The sequence below is a fragment of the Pteropus vampyrus genome, unplaced genomic scaffold, assembly GCF_000151845.1.
Source record: "Pteropus vampyrus isolate Shadow unplaced genomic scaffold, Pvam_2.0 Scaffold151, whole genome shotgun sequence".
In the NCBI taxonomy this organism is placed as follows: domain Eukaryota; kingdom Metazoa; phylum Chordata; class Mammalia; order Chiroptera; family Pteropodidae; genus Pteropus; species Pteropus vampyrus.
Window position 1 is genome coordinate 4,052,483 of NW_011888932.1, and position 23,823 is coordinate 4,076,305.

The 23,823-nt window shown below is 34.3% G+C and overlaps 1 protein-coding gene across 2 annotated transcripts in view; it reads left to right on the forward strand.

Annotated features, from left to right (window-relative positions):
- Positions 1 to 23,823, forward strand: part of PDE4B (phosphodiesterase 4B) — a 500,375-nt gene that overhangs the window by 72,891 nt on the left and 403,661 nt on the right. The window contains exons 2-3 of one of the 2 annotated variants that reach the window (XM_011369584.2): positions 12,751 to 12,861; positions 18,222 to 18,460. In XM_011369584.2, the coding sequence (XP_011367886.1) occupies positions 12,820 to 12,861; positions 18,222 to 18,460 (281 nt within the window). In that variant the 5' untranslated portion in view covers positions 12,751 to 12,819. Of the gene's footprint in view, positions 1 to 12,750; positions 12,862 to 18,221; positions 18,461 to 23,823 lie in introns of those variants that run through there. The other variant, XM_023536202.1, reaches the window with a different exon arrangement.

A 23,823-nucleotide genomic window follows, 5' to 3' on the forward strand; every position in this document is an offset into this window, starting at 1 on the left:
ATGTAAGTCTATGCCCGAATGTGTTTTCAGCATTGTCAGTTCTCTCTCGCTGCTTCCAATTTCACCTTTATTTCTGTTTATTTTACTTTGTGTTTTGACTTCTTTAGTAAACTCTATCAGTTCATGTACTCATGTTTTATCCTTTTGTTGTTTTACTACGGTTATTCATTTGGCAGTTATTTATTGAGTATCTACTGCCATGTATTAGGTACTGTTCTCTCAATTTTTGTGTCTCTTCTATGATCTTACTTTACAAAATTATCTTTCTCTTTCATTTTCTCTCCTCTACACACACACACATACACACACACACACACACACACACACACACACACAATATAATAGTAATGCGCTTGATTAGAATTTTTATCTGGTCTCATGACATTATTTTTCTAGTGGTGCTCTCTGTCTTCCATTTATTTATCCCTCTCTCCCTCCCCACGTCCCTTCCTTATTTGCATAGATCTTGTGTTCTTTCCTTTCCGATTACCATTCATCTTTGAGTAAAGTGAATTCTTCTTGTCCAGTTATTTGTTGGAGATTTGTTTGAGGGTGGGGTCGAGACTTTGTTCCAGTAATAAAATAAATTTTCCTTTTGTCATTGGGTTGGGTGTATGAATGATTTATTTTAGAGATTATTTCTTCTCAGCTAACCTGAATTGGCTCGGCAGAGTTGTCTTTATTTTGAATCTCGCATGGGGATACCCTCTAATGTTTTTAGTACGTAGAGCCTCTAAAGATGGTGATTTTATCCTGTAGCTCCCTCAAAGCAAGCTTCTACCACTTTCTGGAGATTCTTGTTTTCAAAGCTGGTTAATGACCACATATTTCTCTGTTTAACAATCACTTCTCAGTCTCTATCTTGCTTGACCTTCTGTTTCATAAGACCATGTTTATTGCGCCTCCTCCTTAAAACTTCTTATACCCTTGGTTTCTGTCACTATTATCTCCTCATTTTCTTTCCATTTTTTTTTTCATAAATACTTTTGGTCTTACTATCTTTTCAAGATTCTACTCCCTTCAAATCATTTTCTGATTATCACAAGAATACATTTTCTAGAGTGCAGAGATAATCATTTTGATCTCCTGCTTACAATTTTTCAAAAACATCTCCCATCTCTATTGTATATGAAACAAAGTCTGTGTCATTTAGCATTACATTACAATGTCAACATGTTCTGTCTCTTGCACATCTTTACAATAGTGTTTTCCACTGCTGTTCATCTTGCAGATCCTATTCTGTAGAGCCATACAAACTAGATAAAATTCACCAAACATAATGTTTGTTGAATGTCTCTCTGATGTTTCTTCCAACTGGATTATCCTTCCAACTGCTTTTCTCTGGCGAAGACCATTTATCCTTCAAAACCATGCTCCGGTGTTAATCTATCACCCTCTTATTCATGCTAATCAATCCTTTTAATGTGTTCCTTCTCTATATAATGCATAATACTCATCACTGCCTATTCAACATTGAGTGTCCTAGACTATGAGCTCTTCGGCAGGCAACCTGTCTTCTGTTGTTAGCAGTGCCTGTCAAATAGTAGACCTATACTATTTATTTTCATTAAATGAATGAATGTCTCCTAACATTTAGGCTTGAGGCCATTGCTTCATTTTCTGTCAAGCACTTAAAAACATGCCCGGATGATAATGAAACAGGAGAACTCACAGTAGAAATTGTGGACTATGAAGGCAGTTTTATCTCTAACCAGTATTAATATAGTTTTAGATTTAATATGCTTAAGAAATAATAATGATAGTTGTTTCGTTGCCATTTAGGGAAAGATAAAAAAGGAAAATAAGAATACTGCCTCAAATCATCTATAATAATTTCCTCAGAAGTGAATAGGAAGAACCTTTGCATTATGTTTGAAATCTGTTCATGGTTTTACAAAATATTTGATCAACATTCCCATTATATGTATAATTTCTACAATACAGCCAGTAGAACAAATATTAAACTCTTTAATCTGGATTTACTGTCATTAGGACAGTGTCCTATTTATAGTAACGGTCTGTAAAGATTTTTTCTGACTCAGAAATATTATTTAGCTTTATGATAAAATAGAGAAATAATTATTGCTTCTTTTTCATTAATTACTGAGAGAGAATGTTCTATATTATATTCATGGTTGTATAATAATTTATCAGTATTTGTTATTTCCTATCATCATGAATGGACGATAGTCTAAAGGATTTGGGATTAATGCCATTTCAGACATTATATTATTTCCTCTTCTCATAATTGTATGTTTACCTTGTCAGATTCATCTTGACCACCTGCCCTGGAGACTGTCTATCCCCAGGGAAGCAGTTGTTATGTTCTCTTGGTAATAAGAAAGTTCAGGTATAAATAGCTCTAAAGCAGTTACGTAAGGCCATGTTATTTCAGTTATGTTTTTTAAAAGGAAGGAGGTTGAAAGGACATCTTTGTGGTGAGGTGAGGACAGAAGACTTAACTGAAATGTTTTGATGGGATTATGATTAGTAAACCATTTAATGAGGATGTACGTATAAGACCCTTGCAGCCACCACTCACTCTTTTATTTAGTCCTCACAATAACCTTGTGATATAGAATGCACTGTGCCTGTTTTTATAAATAAGAACACAGTCTCAGAGAGGTCAAGTAATTTGCTAAATGTACCACAGTTAGTATGTGACAGAGTTGGAATCTCAGCCTAACGTTTTCTGTATCCACTGTCAGAGAGCTTTCCTTTATACGACTGGCTTGTGTTGAATATAGTTTATATTGGAGAATCTGCAAATGCTTGTCACTAATACCAGAATATCACTGCTTCCTTCATCTTAAAAGCATACAGTGTTTTAATATTTTTAAAATGTTGGTCATATATGATTGCAAGCATATCAGGAATATATATAGCAAATAATTGGTTTTTCACCAATAGAAGCACAGGATTAGAAGATTCAATGAGTTATTAAAGATTCTATAGTCACTAATTGGGCTCTTATTGGTAGCTAAAAATCAGCAAGAAGTTTTTTTTTCTGTTTAGAAATCAACTACCCTCCACATTTCCGATAAAATTTTACTGATCACATGAGAGCACAGTTCAGATTAGTTTCTCTGTGAATCCTTTCCTGGTCCTCCTACGCAGACTTGTATAACCTTCCTGTATGCTACTGCTATACTTCGTAAGTACCTCTTTAATGTAATTTGTTGTATCAATTGTCAATTCTCATTCTATTATTCTACATAGACTGTATAATCCTTGAGGATAGAAGAATCGTGTCTTTTCATCTATGTATTTTTGGTGCCTATGTAGTACATGGCCCTCAATAGTGCTCAGTGAATGGTTGTTGTACAAATGAATGCATAAATTAATGCTTGAGTACAGGAGTATATGAATTCATAAATGAATTGCTTGGTGCCAAAGTCTTCTTTTGTGTTTTAGCATGCTCTCTAATTTATAAATAAGCCTTTGCATAAAACAAAACAAAACTCTTTAATTTATAGGCAACAAATATAGGCACTGAAGTGGAACAAACTGTGGGCCAAATACAGTTACTGGAATTTCAGTACTAGTTATGCCACTCATTAGATAAATGACAAGCCAACTTTTATAGGGCACTTTATTTCATCTGTAAAATGAAGGAATCACATATTGCAAAAGTTACAAATTCGTGTGTGAGGCCATTCTTAAGGTGAGACATAATTTTGCATCTTTAAAAATAAGAAAGGAAATTGCAGTTTTTTAATATAAAAATAAAGACCAATCCAAAATGTTTCCCTATGTTCTTTTATGCCCTGTCAAGACAATATTACACAGCATTCTGGTCTTATCACATTAGTTTGAGGCACTCTGCTTTTGAGATTTCTTCTTCTTTTTTAAATGTTTCCACCTAGATAGACATGGATCTTCAAACTTTTAGGAGAGCTGGGACAAACTAACCCCGAATTGAATGTCTGTTTCTAAACAGACGGTAATCATTGACGGAGTTAATATCCAATTTAATTCACTTAAAGCAGTAAATGCCATGTCATTAATTCACTCGAAGTCCTGGGAACATTCCTCACATTTTGGGGATCTTCATCATAGGAAGTCTGTAAAGATGTAGCATTATATTTCTGAGAAAGAAGCACACAGTATTTTTGTGCTTGCTTGCTTAAAACAATAATGAACTATTGTGCTTTGTTATTTAAGTCTTCTTCTAATGAAAGGAAAAATTTTTAGTTGATGAGCATCTGGCATCTTTGAACCTAAAAAGAAGACTTTGACCAAAGTCTTATCTGTCTCCCAAATGTCCCATGAAACATGTTTGAAAAACATTATAGTGGTGACAACTTAAAAAAACCTAGGGACATAGCACTTGTGAACGAATATCAGGAGTCTTCTCTATTGACTTAAAATAATTTTAGATATTGAAGCAAAGACCTAATTTAGAAGAAGAAAATACAAATTTTTGCTCAAGCATAAGAGAAAGCAGAGGAAAATTAATATGCCTTTTTAGTTATGTTTTAGATCTAGTTTTATACACATACTCTAAGTTTTGCAAGTTAATGTAAATTTACATGAAATTACATTAAAGAGTAGCTTTTCATATGTTCCATATGTTCTGCAGACTACAGAATCTTATCTCCTTTTTGCTTCATTATTTAAACAAAAAAACAACTAGTTCTTTTCTTGTCTTGAAATCCTACTTTTATTCCCAATTATCCTCTGTATCCTAATCTCAACCCATCCTCCTTTGCTGCTTATTCTCTGATAAATAATGCTCATTTGCAGCTTCCAAGAGGCAATGGAGGATCGTAGTTAATTGCATGAGCTCTGTAGACACAGTGCCCTGTTGTGCATCTTATCTCCATCCTTTCCTAGATGAGTGGGCTTGGATGAGTTATTTATCCTTTCCATGCTTCAGAATTCTCATCTGTAAAATAGAGACAAACATAGTTTGTGAGAATTAGGTGAGACGATATATATATAGGGACTATAGAATACTGCTTACCGCAAAGCAATACATCCCTCTACAAGAGTAAGACTATATATCCTGTCGATACTGGTTATTTGTGAGCTGATATTTGTAGTTTACCAGGCATTCCAATTCTATCTCTGTCCTCCTCCTATCTGCTGCCTTTGGATTATCATACTTTTAGTGCATCCAGGTAGAGGCGTAGAGCATATCTATTTTATTCATTCAAATATTTTTTCAGTAAATATTTATTGCTTGGCACAGACAATAAAATATATAACAATATTCACTATGAGCTTCTGAGAGGTTAAAAACTATATGTTCTTATAAATAAATATACAATTATGATGAGTACTGTGATAAGAAAAAAGTAACATGGTAAGATCTTGTGACAAATAGGGGAAGTAAGTGAAGCTTTTCTGACGAAATGACATGTAAGCTCATGTATGAGGAATGATAGCTCGGCAAAACTGAGGAAGTATTACAGTGCAAGAAAAGTCCTGAGGCAAGGAAGGCAGTTAGATAAACCCTAAATGCAGTTTGGCTAAAGATAAATGAGTTAAAGGGGACAGCGATATGGGATAAGGTAAGAAGGCAAGCGAAAGGCAACATAGGAAGTTGAGGCTGAAAGGCAAGCAAGGGCCAGATCTGTATGTCATATTCAGGGTTTAGGTTTATCCTAAATGTAACGGGAAGCCATGAAGAATGTAATGCAGAGAAGTAATATAAGGAATTTTGCATTTTTAAAAAGGTTATTCTGGAGAACAGATAGAGCGGGAGAAGAAAGGCTTCTTTCTTTGTTCCTTAGTTACAGTACCCGTAAAAGGACTGGAACCTCTTCTGTGAAGCTTTTCTTGATAATTTTCATCTGTAGAGGTTGCCCGACTCTCATCTGTAGGGGTGGCCCTACTCACCTCATTTACTCATCTAATGAACCCATTGTCTCTTCCTGTCATAGCACTTAATACACTGTACTGTGAGACTGACCCATGCCAAGGGCATTAAGCATTTTAGAATAAATAATCATTGATTCATCCCTCCAAAGATTAGACAGTGGGCATTTTAAGGTCAAGGATTATGTCTCATTTATCTTGTATTACCTACAGCACCCAGCAAGTCTCTGTCACATGGGTTCTCAAGAGTTTTTTGTTGTTGTTGCTGAGGAACCAAAGGAAGTGTTCAATATTCATGATGGGTGGAAATGGGGATTTTGGATCATGGTTGCAATTTAGTTTTTTTATACTCTCATTGAAAGTTGGTCATATTAATTGGGAACCTAGAACACCTGTAATAGGTTTATAATAGTTACTAATAGCTCTGAGAGTAGAACTGCAATATCCTCATTTGAGCATGAGCAGGTACCCAGCAAATATTTCAGTGAATCGAATATCCTTCAGCCATACTATCTCTTTACATTTGTCTGTAGACCTGTGGTTCATTTTAGGAGATAGTAAAAATTCCCTAATCTTTTCTAAATCTTCTCTAATCACATCATCATTTTGGCGCAGTGATAACTCAGAGATGGAAACCCTCAAATGCTGAGAGAGCTTACACTATCAAATCATTCATTGATTTGAATGTAAGGCTTGAATATATCATTTGAACATAGGGCTTCTTTGTTCTTTCCTAGTCATTTAAGATAGAACCAAAATGGCTAAAAAACAAAGCAATTTATATGCTATCTTATGGCATTTTAAACTATAAAAGATTAATCAGTGGTACCAGTAACTTTTTTAGAGTAGGAAAAATAATTCAGTTCTTTAAAATTTTCCCCTTTAGACAGTTTTTACTGGAGAGAAACTTGCTAATAAACTCATTAAGGCATTATTTATACAAGTAGAAACATGGGAATAGTTTGTCACTTTCTCGCTGTTCTGTTATTGTTAGAAATTAACATTCATCCAAACAAATTGTGTACTAAGAATTTTTCTTTGTTGTCAACATGTGAATTGTATCCAATTAGTAATTTAGAGAGAACACATTTTATAGTAGAAATTGGTTTTAAGTTGTTGTTCAGGAGACATGTTTCAGTCAGAGCAGCAGTTAACTATTTTGCAGTCTGATGACTGTTCAAAGAAGGCCATTATTTCTTTGTTACTTATTATTCTGTCAGGCTAAGGTAATAGCTTGTTTATATTAATTCTTAATACTTTTTAATTTTTATCTCAAAAGTCCTTGATGCTTATTGCCTAATTAAACAAACTGATTTTCTCTCCCAGAAATACTTACTTCTAAATGTTAGGTGCTTATAATCTTAAGAAGCTTTCCACGGAAAATGTCTTTTTGTATTACATACACATTTTTTCTTAAATTTGTTTGCTCTCCATTATTTGCATCCCACTGCAACAATTTTTAGAAAAAAGCACATTTGTCTCCTGTTTATCTCCCCAAAAGTCAAATCCAAAAAGAGTTGTAATTGACTGTTGTAATCCTGAGTTTCTGAAAGTCTGATGAGACCAGTAGATAGAAACTCACTGGGAGAATTTCATTCTTTATGTATTGAATTCTGGACATGCGTATCTTAGTTGAATCAAGAGAGTTGGTTTTTATAGTTTGTGTTTTCTTGTTAGTTTTCTGGAATTTCGTTAGACTCATAGAGTGTATGAATAATTATAATCTGTAGGGGAAAGGAAGGAGGAGGAAGAAAAAGTAAACTATTCTCTCTTCCCACTCCAGATTCTACACACTGGCCACTGAGTGGTCCCACATAGTCTGATCACTGACCTGAGAAAAAGGAAGGAGATGTGATTTAAAGCAGTTATAAATTGAAGTTAGGAGCTCAATCTGAGTTGTTGTGAAGGAAGAGGAAATAGACTTGACGATATGGGTAGAAAGCACTTATTGGAGAAAAAATCAGTACCAAGTTCAAAATGTTCAATAAATCAATTACACACATACAACAAATTAAAACTTTTTTGAACGTCATCTCAGAATAAGGGAAAATCTTTAAATTAGAAAAAAGGTAGCTTTCTTTATTTTTCTTATTTTTTCAAGGTTTGGTTTAGCATGTATCTATAATGTAGGATTTTAAATTGATTATCATTATTTGTTGAAATTTCTTTTAGCCAAGGTTACTAGTACTAACTATAAGCCAGGGAAAGAGAAAATTCACACAATTGCTTTAACATCCAGGGTCATTTTCCTCATTATAGCTTTTAAATCTCTGTGGAGAAAAGAGGAAGTGGAAAGGCAAAATTATATGAGGAATACGGAAGTCTTTGAAGATAACAGAATGTTTTGAAAGATTAATATAACTTTAAAAACATCTTTTAAGTGGATAAATATAAAACCATTTATATGGAAAACTATTAAAATATGCCAGAAATGGAATTTATAGTCATCGTACTTACTCATCACCTTAGAAATTCTTAGAAATACTTTGTTTTAATGAAGCATATGGTGTTCTATTTACTGGGAAGCAAATCTTGCTAATGGAAGAATGTTCTAAAATTAGAACCTGACCTTTTCACTCATCTATATTTGTCTTAAATTTGAGGGACTTGAAAACTTTGTTATCTTTCAAAAATTACTTTGTCCTTACATGATTGGGGTACGTGGTTCCAGAAAACCGATCAATTTAACTTGTATTTACAACTTCAGAAAATGAAATAAAAATCACTTCATTCACTTCTACCTTGAAAATATGTGAATAAGACCCAATCATCTGTTTAGTGACATGTTTAGAGGTTTGCCTTTAGAACTGGAATGTTCTGGTCTGAACTAGCAGAGTGCATGGCTTTGGGCATATTTTATTACTGCTCTAAGACTTGATTTTCTCACCTGTCATGATTATTGTGTCCACCTTATTTGGTTAGCTGCTTTTATGACACATATTTGAAATTTCGTACATATAGTGCTTAAACTGGCATAAGATAATTTATCAATCTATGTTAGCTTAAACAAAAGGCAACTGACACTAACAATCAGCAGTTGGCATGTGTAACCCATATTGTCCCATATTATACATACTATAATAATATATTATATCATAATATATGATATATTAAATTATATACTATTATACAATGATATAGTTTGTTACAACATACTATAATATTAAATATATTGTAACGTTTCTCAAAATTTCCAAAGAGAATCACCATTGCACACAGAGTGATGACAAAAAGCTATTTCAGCTATAAAAGCAACTTGAGATAACGCTTGCTGATCCTTTTCTAAAAGCCATAAAAACCATTCTAGAATTCCAACTAGATTTTACTCATTCAGTCTTTGAAAAATTATTTATTGAGACCCTGCTTTGTGTCAGTCATCACTATACTAGGCACCGAAGGAAGATTTTTAAAAATTGCCCTGTGGCTTTGAAAAGTTTTTGGAACAAACCTATTATTAGTCAGTATTGCAGCAGGAAACAGATTGCACTTCCAAAAGGAGATGAAAGAGAGTTTGATGGAAGTACTATTCACAAAATGTGTAGGTGGGTTGAAGATAATCAGAAAAGAGTGATGAAGTGCCATGAGACTAGCTAGCAACAGTGGAAAGTACTATCAGCCCTGTGTCTGAAGGGTCAAGTGGAGACAGTAGTTACTAGAATCCAGAAAAACTTGTCATCTTAGAAGAGGAGTGCCTACAGAGCTGTGACCTAGAGTGGAGGACTTTAGCCATTGTTATACCATGGCCAGCAGACAGGGACCACTCTTTCCTCCTGCCCTTCAGTTTGTTGCCTCTGCTCCCCATTAGCTGAATACACTCAAGAACCAGAGAGCTAGAAAGCCATGGATTCAGTTCCCTGAGGACCAGGCTCCTAGGGCACATGAGAAGGTGGAGGAGTGGATCTAGAGGGGCAAATGAAGAATATCCAGAAAATAATTTCTCCTCTCTTTTTTTTTCTCTTATATAACAGATGTTAGGTTTTATTTCTGAATATAAAATAATATATTTTTAAATGTAGAACATTTGGAAAACTGCCTTGTTACTTGAGATCCTGCTTTTTCTAGCCAGGGCATGCTCCCAGTTGAAGGCATATGTATTTATCCAGTAAGCTTTCGCGCTCAAAGTGTCATACAACATAAATTTATTTCCATGGCCAAGTCCTCACAAAAATACCCTGGCTTGCCAAAAGATCTACTATGATTTTTGTCTTTCTGCCTGTCATGAGTTTGCCTAGCACGTCATCTTCTTAAACGTATCACACACTTAGTATATTAAACTTCTTTCCATACTTTTGCACACCATATTGTTCTCCAGTATCTCCACTAAACAAATACTATTCATTATTTAAGACTAAAAAGAAACCTCATTTTCTTTTCAAAGCCTTCCCTGCAACCCAACACCAACTCCCACTATATCTCATAGAAGAGATTTATTCACACATAATATCTTAGCATTTAATCATATGCTTTGATACACTCATTTTATAAATATTTTTGAGTACCTACTATGTACCAAAGTACATATTTAATTTATATGAGCCTTTCTTTCCAAACGAGACCTAAAATCCTTGAGGGCTGGATTTGCATTGAGCTTCATTTGGATCCCATCATGCCTTGCCCAAGTCTAAAGAGATATAGTTAGGGTCTTATTTTTCATTTCTACTGGGGAAACTTGATCACTGTTTCTTCCTGATGAAGATAGCCTAGAGATTTCTACTCTAGTTGTGTTGCTTAATCCTATCTTTAAGTGTGCTTCTTACCAAGCAAAATGGATGTCAGATAAAAACTAATTTTTGCTTCATAGAGTTTTTGTACTAATTTGCTACATGAAACCATTTGTTAAAGATCATTTTGCTTTTCTTTTCTTGACAGAACCATACCCTACTAATTATGATTCTTTGTGATTGACTGCAAATAACATTTGCATCTTGATAGTCCTGATGCTAAACTTACCAGTCAAATGTGTTTCATTTTGCACTGTGATATGATATAATGCTGTATGTATTTTATTAACTGTGTGAATTCAGCTGGTATTCTCTTAATAGATATTTAAGAGACCACGTAATTTATTAGCTAGCTATGACCTAAGACTTAGTCTGTCATCATTCCTTAGTTTCTTCATCCAAGATAAGTAGATATCATTTGCCTCACAAAAAGATGACCCCCCAAAACATATTACATGAGTTTTGTAGAAATAAAATTATTTTAAAAATCAGTTAATAGTCCTGTGTAATTTGTGGGCCCTTACATATATATCTGTATCTATATCTGTATATCTGTAACTGTATCTGTGTAATTTTTTGGCTCATAAAATGATATATCATTTGGAAAATATAGAAAAGAAAGAACTTCCTATAACTCTTATGTAATGTCCACTATTATTAATTTACTCGTTTTACACAGCTTCTTTAATATTTTTCTGTGCTTGTATTTTTACAGAATTATAATCATTGGGTATGTCCAATTTTATGTCTTGAATGTAAAACATTAAATTCGAATCTTGCTTTTTTTTAACTTAGAAGCGTAAACCTTTTTTCAGAATCCACCAATAGAGGCATTTGAGATTAAGTGCCTCTGTGATAAAATGTCTCTGTTATTTGTCTGCTTTTGTAAGGTTTTAAGCAGACTTTGAATAAAAGCTCTAAAATTCTTCCTATTCCTGTTAGAATTATAAACATTCCTTGATGAATGATGACGAAAATTTTTTCCTTGGTCTATGGAATCAGATACCTGAAAAGCCTGTAGGGTTCTCTCCCTACAACACTAATAAAGGCAAAGTTTCTCCCCCCCCAACCCAATCTCTTATCCACTCTGTCAGTTTTGCTGCCAACTCCTGCATAATATAGTCAAATTATGCATTAGAAATTCAACCCCGGTTTCCTGGGTGATGGTACAATGCCACTACTTAGTATTCCTAGTCACATAGCTACAATTTCATGATGCTTTTAATCTATATATATCTTCGTGTTCAAGAAGGAGACTTTTCAAATCAAGCATGTATTAAGAGTTTAAATGTAAAGAGTGAGAAAACATCGGAGCTTCTTGAGCTCAGCAACAATGCAAGATATTTTTTTATACCAAGATTTTGAGAAATCACCATATGGACTAATACTTCCTTTTTGAATTCGATGATTTCTATAGTATATCATTTCCAGTTCAATTCTGCAAACTCAGAATTCTTCATAATCTCTTGTAGATTATTATATGCCTGGTTTTTTCATATTGATTTATTTTTCTATCTTTTCTTGACAATAGTTTTCTATCTTTTTTTTGACAATAGTTTCAAAGGAGCTTATTCCTTAAATCCCAAAACTGCTATGTTTTAACTGTGTTAAAACATAAAATGAGGTAACTGTGTTACCTTGGCTGAATTATTTTTCTGATCCTCTGTTCTCTTAATGGAAAAAAAAAGATAAAAGCAATCTCATACGACTGGTCCTTTCCATGTACCAATGCCCACCTCTTTGGCATCCAGGCAAAAGGGGCCAAGGAAGCTGCAGAACAAGCCATCGAAAAGAAAAAAAATAAAGTGCGGTTGGCAACTTGTGATTAAAAAAAAAAGTAAAAAATAAAATGATCTCACAGACTGTCATGGGGATCAAAATAAATATTATGTGGGAAAGTACTTTTTAAGTATAAAGTCCCTCATAAATATATGTTATATTTATATTCTTAGTGATCATTTATTATTTGGGAACCCAATTGTTAGTCTATTCTTTTTTTCTCCTTTCAAATAGCTTTGCTGATTTCTTGGATTTTATATTTTCTGAGATGTCAGATTTAACTGGCTTGGTAAGGTGTAATATTTGCTTATGCATGTACATCATATACATTTGAATGTTAGTTTAAAGAATACAAATAAACCACATATTTGTATTTAACTATAGATCAAAATTTATTTTTTTGTGTGTGTCTTTTCCCCCCATTTAGGTCTTAAAAATTGTCAGCAAAGCTACACTGAACAACACATCCTCAGAGGGGATATTTTTCTTCTGTATAATGAAGAAAAGCAGGAGTGTGATGACGGTGACGGCTGATGATGTAAGTTGCACAAGTCAGAGTTGCCTACTTCCACCCACTTTTTCTCTGCTCCATAAAGAAGTTACTTCATAATTTTATTTAAAGGGAGGGCAAGTTCGTTTAATACCACTGCTTTGTCACTAGGTGTTTCTATGATCCAGACATTGCCAACATCTGGAATGCGAGGTAGGCAGCAGGAGTGCTGTCTTCTCAGCAACTTGGAGATGGCCTCAGTTTGAGCTTTATGGTTTTCATTCACAAACCCATCAGTCTCTGGTGTAGGGCCACATCCTAACTCCTAGAAACTCCTCTTTACCAGTTCCCTGATGACTTCCTTCTATATTTTTACCTAGGTACACCTAAACCTTGAGAGTTACCTCCTATGGTGGGGTCTTCGACATCTGCTCGTAAGAAATTTGTGTTGTATACATATTCTAGGTCTCGGATACTCAAATGTGGTCCTTAGAACAGCAGCACCTGGGTGTTTATTAGGAATGTAGAGTCTCAGGCCACACCTCAAATTTACAGATTAAACTGTATTTTAACAAGATCCCAGGGTGACTAGTTATGTACATTATGTTTGAGAAACCCTGCTCCAGGTCATCTAAAGAGTCCTGTAAACTCAGCATCTTCAGAGCTTTGCATCTTAGACAGCTGAGATTAAGTATCTCCTTTGTTTTCCATTGACCAGTCCCCCATGAGTGTGTCTTTAATTGTCCAGTCTTTACTCAGTTTCTGTTTGTAATGGAGGTAAAAATTATATGCCACTAATCAGATGTCCAGAAGGAAGGGAGGGAAGGAGGAAAAAGAAATAATTTTCCTTGTTTTCTGTAATAGCTCACCTTGTTAGGCTCCTATTTCACAGATAGGGAAGGGGCAGGGAGGAACTTGAACTTGCAAGCTGGTGTAAAATGATGTCTTTTGGATAAAGGCCCAGTATATTAGGATTTCTCCCAGCTCTTACGGCTTCCCTTTAATCGCGTGGCATTGGACAAAGGGTCAGACTTAACATTAATTAACATTACGGTAATGGATGTGTGGTAGTATCCTTCTATTGTACTTTTCTACTAGTACTTACTGTTTTCCAGTTGAGGAACAGCTCATTTCCCTGGATCTTTGGTTGTCAAGTCTGTGCCCTTGATCTAATGCTGCTTAGGCATGTAACAGGTGTACCAAGTGACGACTGCCCTCAGCATGAGCAGTGTACCTTCCCAGCTCACTTTGAATTTGGCTTCTTGCTCACTGTCTGGGCTTTTCACCTAACCTATCAGTTGCTTAAAAAACTCAGCTCTGCTTTCTGTTAGCACTTACCTTTGGGCTGTTCAGCACATGGATTCCTGGTCCCTTGGCCTTATGCTGCATCAAGCCCCTTGGCATGCAGTCTGAAGCTAATTCTCAGCTTCCTTCTGTGTCTGTATATGGCTTGTGGGAACTTCTAGGACCCATAAGTGCAGAGCGAGGCTTAGGTGTGCTATGAGGCTCTTGTTTTCCAAAACGCACTATTTTGCCATTGCTATTTCTACTCTTTTGTGTCGAGGGACCTCGTTAGTGTTCTTTTGTCATCACCTGTGATAACATTTCCTTTCTTTATTTCCCCTTTTCCTGCTCCTTGACCACAAGGGAATGTCTCTTAATTCATATTCTAAGTTCTCAGTACAGACAGTAAAAGCTATGTTCAGACCTCCATGCTCTGCTAGGGTATCTAAAGGGAAACTTCTGGAATTTAGATATCCTTTTCCTCTAAAAAAATCTTGGGATTATTCCTTAATGCTATTTGTATACTGTGTGCTCCAAGATTCTATTTTTTGGAAGAATAAAACTAAGTGATGCATTCCATCTATTAAAGACGGACGATCATTCTTTCTTTTCCATTGTATTCTTCCAGTAATAATCCAGAGCCTCCCCAAGGCAATGGTTGCCACATTCAAAAGATGGGAATGTTTCATATAAGAATGTGCAAAAATGGCATAGGGAATGCAGTCAGCATTAATGTAATGTCTAGATGGAGAGCCAGAAGAAAGAAAGAGCAATTAGGGGGATCATTTTATAAACTATATAAATGTCTAACCAATGTACTGTATACTTGAAACTAATAATAAAATAAAATTTAAAAAAGAATGTGCAATAAAAGAAAAGCACAAAAATTCTTAACCCTACCCGAGTGGATAATTATTACCAGGATTTGCAATGTCCAACATGGTGGCCCCTAGCAGTGTGTGACTCTTAAATGGAGATGTGCCGTAAGCATAAAATAGATCTTGGCTTTTGAATATATATAGTAGTACAAATAGAAAAGAAGGTAAATATTTCTTTAATAATCTTTGATTACATGATGAAATGATAATTTGGATATACCAGACTAAGTAAAATTTACTATTAAAAGTAATTTCACCTATTTTTTTTTTTTACTCTTTTAATGTGGCTACTAGACAATTTAAAATTACACATTCAGCTCCCATTTATGGCTTACACCTTATTTCTAGTGGATAGTGATGACCTAGAACTTTTCACTATGCACCTCAGCCATTTGAGTATAGTGCAAAAGATCATAGTAAGCATTACACAGAATATCTATTTCCTCACAACAGGAGCAACTTAATAGACCTTATATTTTAGATAACACACTCTTGAAGTACATTTTCATCCTTAAATTAGGGATATTTTATTATGCTTTCATTTATTTCAACTCCTTCTCTTCCTCCTCGCATACTTTTTCTATTTAAATTTAGGGTTTCACACTAAATCTTCCTTTGCGATAACCTTTTGGAATTACATTGGCAAAATATTGATTTTTAAACAAGGATTATCCAAGAACATTAGGATGATCCAAAACTTGGTTGTTTCCCTTGGAATTATAAAGACATAAATTAATTTTGGTCAGCGTGATACATTTTAGAATTTGTGATTTCCAAAGGTAACATTTAAATTAATGCTCCTTTCCCAAAAATATTTGACCTGATAATGGGTGTAGTAGATAGCCAGAGTTGTGCTGGTTACAATAAGAAAATAGCCCAAGATCACAAATTCAGTAATTGAGAATTGATGAAATTGGATTTTGCCTTTGAGAATGTTAATACTGTATAAATTATGAATATGAATTAGAGAGTTTGAGGTAATTATGAATAACTCTACGTGGGTTAATGAGTGTTTATAAAACAATGTTAATGATTCCAATATTTAACTTAATTTCTAAAAAGCTTTTCCATTATGTTCTTTTGTGGCAAAGCATTTTCCACATGAGATCTTTTAAAACACATTTTTAAACTCAAAGCATGACTTCATATCTGTAGATTCAAGCTTGTTGGCAAGTCAGTGTGGAAGATATTTTATAGTGCGTTTGGTTTTATTACTTTTAAAATAAGTACCATAAGTACCAAATAAGAACCCATTTAATTCATCTACCACTATTAAACCTACTTGGAAATACTACCCTTTTCTAAAGGAGAAAAAGTATCCAATAACTTTATTAGGAAGCTATGATGATTGATGGTTGAGCTAAATGATTTACTTATTTCTGTTCTCTGATATAGTATTTTTTGCATAGGAGGCAAAGTATGTACATAAGACTTTGCTTTCCAGATAATCAGTACTTTCTTTATGTGCATCTTTGGAGCTAGACTGATTCACAGTATGAGTTCTGAATTTTAGTTTGTTCTTAAATCTCTTCAGGAAGACTTAGCATATTCTGTCTCCTTAACTAGTCTAAGTTTTTTGAGAAAGAAACATATATATTGAGCTTTCATCTCAGCTTCTTATTTCTAACACACACACACAGATGCACACACACACGCACACACGCACACACACACACTGATTACAGTAAGTGCTAGGCCTACAGTTCACTTAATATAGTAACCAGTTACTAAACATTAAAACACTGGACACATTCCAGATTATTTCAAAGTCTGGAATATTCTATATTGCTTTTTCTTCTTCCTGTTATCAAATTATGGTTCTACAGAGTCTCAGATAAATAGTATCTTAAAACCACAAGAAGATATGATGATATCCCATTTTCAGGTAGGGGAAGTGGGCCTCTGAAAATTGTCAGACCTATTTATGCCCAGATTTACGTCATCAGAATATCTTGTGTGGCTCAGATAAGTTTAAATCACTAGAATACAAATTCTTGGAGAACATTTACTATTCCTTTTTTTTTTTTTTTACTGTTGTATCTTTCTTAAGTTGCACAGTGCAAAACTGTAATAGAAATGCAACAAATATTTGTTGAATGACCACAGACCCTTAAACCTGAGTTAATTATTCTTGTATGCACTGGAATAGGGATGAGTAGAGGAGTTGGGGACAAAGACATTTGCTTGTTTAAACCTCAGGAGGTCTAGTCCTAAGTTCTCCTAGGTTTGTGCAGTAGGGCTCAGAGAAAGTACCAATCTTTTTAGAGGCACAGATGATTTTCAGTTGAGGGACCTTGGCCTGATGGTTGGGCTTCCACTGTTTTCTGTTAAGGGAAGAGCGGAGAGTAGCAATTATATCTTTTAGACTCCAAGTTGCAATCAGTGGCCAATTGCAGTGCTATAACCTTTTCTTTGAGCTGGTATGAATGGTACACCAGGCTCATTTGGGACCCCCACTTCTCACAGTACCAGGAACCATAGTCATCAAGAGATAAGAGAAAGAATGAATAACTCTTATTGTTGGTTATGGTACAGAGCCTTTATCTTCTCATAAGTATTCCATTCATGTCAGCATTAGGGTAAGTATTGAATATGGTAGTTCAGCTCATCACTGAATAAATTATATTCTTTTTTTCTGAGCCCTTATATAATTTGAATAATAATAAAAAGAAACCTCAACCCTGAGAAGACCTTTTTATAGGAACAGTACTAGTCAGTCACTCATAATTCCATAATTATCAATATCTTGCTGTTCTATGATAGAAAATATTTTTACTTTCAAATACTAAACAAGAAACCTTTGACTTTAGCCAGTATAGTTTGTTCCCATGTTGCAGAATGAAATCATTGACTTATAAATATATTTTCACTTATAAGCTTTCATTTTAGCAAATAAAAAAAGGGAAAGAAAGAAAAAAGAAAAATTTAAAAAGGAGAAAGAAGATAAAAATCCCTCCAATCCACATGTCACGAATGGTAAATATTATCTACAATCCCTAAAGGTCACCAAGAATCTGCAACTGATATGTTTATTCTGAAAGCTGACAATTAACTCCTTACTTCCCGTCTTATTTCTTCTTAATAAGCTTTTGACGTAGTGTTAGATGCTAATTATGAGATAATGAATCGGGACTTTATGAGTAACAACATGATCATTTAGTTTCTTATATTACTCTACTGTGGATCATTTTAAACAATTGAATTTTCTTATTTTTTTCTTTTTTTCTTTCTCTGTGTTTCCTCCAGAATGTTAAAGATTATTTTGAATGTAGCTTGAGTAAATCCTACAGTTCTTCCAGTAACACACTTGGAATCGACCTCTGGAGAGGGAGAAGGTGTTGCTCAGGAAATTTACAGTTACCACCACTGTCCCAAAGACAGAGTGAAAGGGCCAGAACTCCCGAGGGTGATGGCATTTCTAGACCGACCACGCTACCTTTGATGACACTTCCGAGCATTGCTATTACAACTGTAAGCCAGGAGTGGTGAGTAGCCTCAAAATTAAATGTCAATTCTAAGTTTTATTTTCCAATTACTCCAAATACAGTTTCCTGCTATTAGATATTAGCTTTCTGTGGAATAACTAAGGCTATTGACATTTTTGACAATTTGTTTCCCTTTGGGTAACAAGATGAGGCTTTTTAAAGTGGAGATATTTTCTACCTCTTTAGATTGGAAGGAGTCTATTGAGGAAGAAATAAGATACATTTTTATTAATGTCAAGGGAAAACAAAATCACTGCGTATGGTGTTTTTTTAAAGGAACTATTTAGTGAGCAACAATATGTTTTAATTTAATAAAGCTAAAGCAAAATCCTATCAGAGTACCTAAAGGAAAAATATGTATATGTGTATATGCATATATAATAGGAGATATTTTTACTGCTGTATTCTACGTATAATTATTCCTAGCTTCTTTTTGTTGTAATCTCACTTTACTAATCTCAGTTTGTGATTAACCATAAAATAAAACACTTCATTGTAAATCAAAAGAGGAATGAAAATTGTGCTTGGACTATTTTGCAGAGTCTATATTTGTGAAAGAGACTATTTTAATCTAATGTTGAAAAGTTAATCAAGTGTGTATCATCTTAACATTGTGGTTAAAATTGTGCCATGACACTGCTTCAAATGCGTATATTATCATATACTTAATAATTAGCATTTTCTCTTTTTTTTTCTTTTTATTCTCTCTGTATAATTTTCAAACATTTTTGCAAAAATAGGCTGCTTACACAACATGGAGCTTTATCATTAAAATAAAATATATTTTCTCTATACATCACATAATTTTAAGTGCTTTTAAAATCATTTTTTTGTTTAAATCACTTATTAAGGAGGATTGAACATATTAAATTATTGTACAATACCATTCCAGTAAATAATTAAAATCTGTGATTTCTATGTCGTGCCTTATACTCTTGCCACAGTGCTGATGAGTAGCTCAGTATGTGCTCGTTGGCTGATGCAAGACATCTTTTAATTGATAGTTAACAAATACACTAAGAATTATATCCCCGAAACACCAGTTATCATAGTTATTAATATGAAATGATTCACCAGCCTGTATGTGATAAAGAAGCATGTTAACATATTCTAGGGAGAACAGGTTAAAAATCTGAGAAGCACTGACTTAAACCTTCTGTTCAGCTGAATTAACATTAGAATACTCATAGCCAATCATTGAGAACTAAAATGGACATATTGATCCCACGCTGTTTACTTGATCACATAGCTTCTGTCATTAGTCTTGGTTATGTTTCTGCGTAATAGATTTGGAGTCTTAAAGACAGATATATTTTTGAGCAGGTTGACAGTGGTATAGTGGTGCTAGTTGTTGCAATATTGAAATGCTTTGTAGCTGTTGGTATATATATGCTTTCTTGAGCTCTCTGATTATTCCTATTACGATCCCAGACTCCTCCCCAGAAGTTCCTCACAATCCAGCAACTTAAAAAGTGATGACTGGCACAATGGGAGTCCAGTTTTGGCAGGTGTTGGTGCTCTGCCTATTAAAATAACACTCCAAGTAAAATGTACCTTGTAAAGTTTAAGTTCATTTAACCCAAGGACACTGTGGTAATTGTGGAATTGTCCCACCTGTAGAAGTATCAAATCCAGACTCTGATATTTGGGACATACTTGTCTACCTCTCTAAATTGAATATGTTTATCTGTATGAAAAGAGCAATTGTACTCACCCCATAGATTGTTGTGAGGATTAAATGTGGATCTCTATAAGGTACCTAGTTTAGTAAAAACCATATGTTAAGCAACCAACAAATGTTAGTTTCTCTCCCCTCAAACATTAGCCAATAAATCCTTTTGAAAATCAGAAACTATGTCTCAAGTATCAGCAGCCTCATGCTAGGTGCCAGTAGTTTATAGTGAAATGGAGAATTTAGCCATTATTCAGAGAGTTTATATCATGTAATCAGCTAACAACACATATTAGTAATTCATTCATAACATTTCTGTTTTATTTTAATTACCTGGATACTTTTTTAAAGTATGAGAATATTCAACCATTGACTCTACTCTCTTGTGTATATGTATATATATAGTTCTAAATCAATTTGTCTTTTTGGGTTTTATTCTGGTAATTGCTTTTGACTTCTCTTCTTGTTTGCTAATTCTGTTTTCAACTATGTCTAATTTGATGTTAAATCTCATATTGAATTTTCAATTTTGATTATTATATTTTTTACTTTTAGAGTTTGTATTTATTTACTTTTTAAATATGCTAGGTAATTTTATGTAGTTTTATTTTCCCTAAATGTATTATTTATCAATAGCTGTCTAGCAAATAATTTTAAAACTTAGTAGTTTAAAGTAACAGGATCAGGAATCTAGTTGTGGCTTATCTGAGTGCCCCTGACTGGGTTTCTCACAAGGCTGGAAACAGGTTATTGACCAGTGTTGCATTCATTTTGAGGCTCGCCTCGGTGGGTGAGATCTGCTTCCATGCTCACTCACACAGTTGTTGACAGGTTCAGGTCCTTGCTGCTTCTTGACTGGAAACATCAGACCCTTGCCACATGACCTCTCTATAGGCCTACTCCTAACATGACATTTTTCAGAACAAAGGCAGGGAGAGAGAGAGAGAGAGAGAGAGAGAGAGAGAGAGAGAGAGAGAGCGAGCAAGATAGAAGTCAAAGTCTTTTACAACTTACTCTTGGAAGTGATATCTCATCACTTGTACATGTTCTCTTCATTAGGTCTAGACACCATACAAAGGGAAGAATTGTGCAAAGGCATGAATACAAGGAGGTGGGCATCACTTTTAGCTGTGGCACAGGGAGGGAAAAAGTAACCATTGTGAAATATGCCTAGAGTGTTCTCCAGAAAGTCTTACTCTTCAGTGTAGAATACTTTACCAGAGCCACATTGCTCCTAGAGGGAAGATATTTCCTCAATGCCAGCCCCTTCTAGCCTACCTATCTTACCTAAGGGGCAGAGAAGCCAGGAAACTTGTGACATAGGTCCACTAAAAAACTGAAGTTTAATCAGAAAATTATGGAATGCTTCTTCTCCCAAATACCTTACCACTATACCAACAGGGTTTCAGGATAACAAGAGTGGATTACAGCTTAAAAAACTACAAGAAACACTTTATCTAAGAAGGAGTTCCTAGGAAAGCCTAAAGGAAACAGGAGAGACAAAAACTAATACATTAGAAAAGTTTAAAGCCTCCAACATCCACAACTGTAGCAAACATTTAACACAGCCAAAACCTGGCAAGATTAAGACCACACTTCATACTAAATGCCTGCTTCAGTTCCTCATACCTGATATACCATGTTGCACTTTCAACAACAACAAAAATTACAAGACGTGCTAAAAGTCAAGAACAAACACAGTCTGAAGGAACAAAGCAACCATCAGAATTAGATCCAGATATGTCACAGATGTTAGAATTATTAAAAGGGAATTTAAAATGACCAGTGAATATAATAAGGCTCTAATGGAAAAAGTAAGCAATAATCAAGAAGAGATGAGTTTCATAAAGCAGAGAGTTGGAAACCTTAAGACAGAATCAAAAGGAAATACTAGAAATCAAAACTCTGTAACATAAATGAAGAATGCCTGTGATGAGCTTATCAGTAGACTGTATAAAGCTGAGGAAAGAATCACAGAGGTTGAAGTTAGTTGAACAGAAACTTTCCATAATGAAATGTAGAGAGAGAGAGAGAAAAAAAACCCCACAAAACCCCAAACCTAAAACAAACACACAAACAACGGAACATCCAAGAACCATGGGACAACTTCAAAAGGTATAACATATACAATTTACAGTGTCAAAAGTGAAGAAAAGACAATGGAGCAGAAGTAAATATTGAAGTAATGGCTGAGAACTTTCTAAAATTGATGACAGACACTAAACTACACATTTAGGAAGGTTAGAGACTACCCATAAAAATAAATACCAAAAAGTCTACACCTAGACATATCATATTCCAGCTACAGAGAAACCAAAACAAAGATAAAATCTTTTAAAAAGCCAAAGAATAAAAATCGTATACAGCAGGGGTCCCCAACCTGTGGGCCATGGACCAGTATTGGTCCGTGGCCTGTTAGGAACCTGGCTGCACAGCAGGAGGTGAGCAGTGGGTAAGCCAGTGAAGCTTCTTCATCTGTATTTGCAGCCACTCCCCAGTGCTAGCATCACCACCTCAGATCCTCCTCAGATCATCAGGCATTAGCTTCTCTTAGGAGCACCAGTTCCTGGTGCCAAAAAGTTTGGGGATCACTGATATACAGAGATGAGCAAGGATAATAATTACAGCAAACTTCTTGTTAGAAATCATAAAAACAAGGACAGAGTAAAGTCTATTATTTAAAATGTTGAAAGAAACCCCCTAACAACCTATAATTCTGTAACCAGCAAAATTATTCTTCAAAAATGAAGGAGAAATAAATACTTTTCATGAAAATGAAACATAAGGTAATTCATCATCAACACTTCTGCCCTCAAAGAAATGATAATAAAAGTTTTTCATTGAGGAGGAAAATGATATAGGGCATAAACTTGTACCTACATAAGGAAAAGAAGAGTGAAAGAGAAGAAATAAAGATAAATAATGTTAGTTTTTTTAACTAATATTTATTGACCATATAAAACACAACTGATTAAAGGAATTATAGTAACAATGTATAGTATATATAGATAAGTGAAATGAGTGACCGCCATGCCATAATGGACAGGAGGGAACAATTGGAGCTATTCCAGTTTAAAGTGCCTGCACTATACAGTAAGGCAGATTTAGATTAATTAAAATATAGATTGAAAACTTTAGAAAAACCACTATTTTTTTAAAAAAAGTATAATTGATATTCTAAGAGAGGAGAAAAATAGAATCAAATAAAATGTTCAGTTAAAACTAGAGAAGTCAGTAAAAGGGGGGAGTTGAGACAAAGAATAAGAACAAAGAATACAAATAGCTGTAAATATCATAGATAATAACCCAACTATATGTGAATACCAATGGTCTAAATACACTATAAGACAGAGATTGTTAGAGTGGATAAACAATACAAGACCCAACTATATGTCATCTACAAGAATCCCACTTTAAATACAAAGATTTAGATTCGTTAATAACAAAGCAATGGAGAAAGATATACTATACTGATACTAATGAAAAGAAAGCTAGAGTAATTATATTAACTTTAGTTAAAGCAGACTTCAAATCAAGGAGAATTATCAGGGATAAAGAGGCCCATTACATAAGAAGACATAGTAATGATTAATGTATATGCACCTAACAACAGAACATCAAAATACATGAGGCAAAAACTAATAGATCTGCAAGGATAAATAGACAGATCCACAATTATAGTTGTAGACTT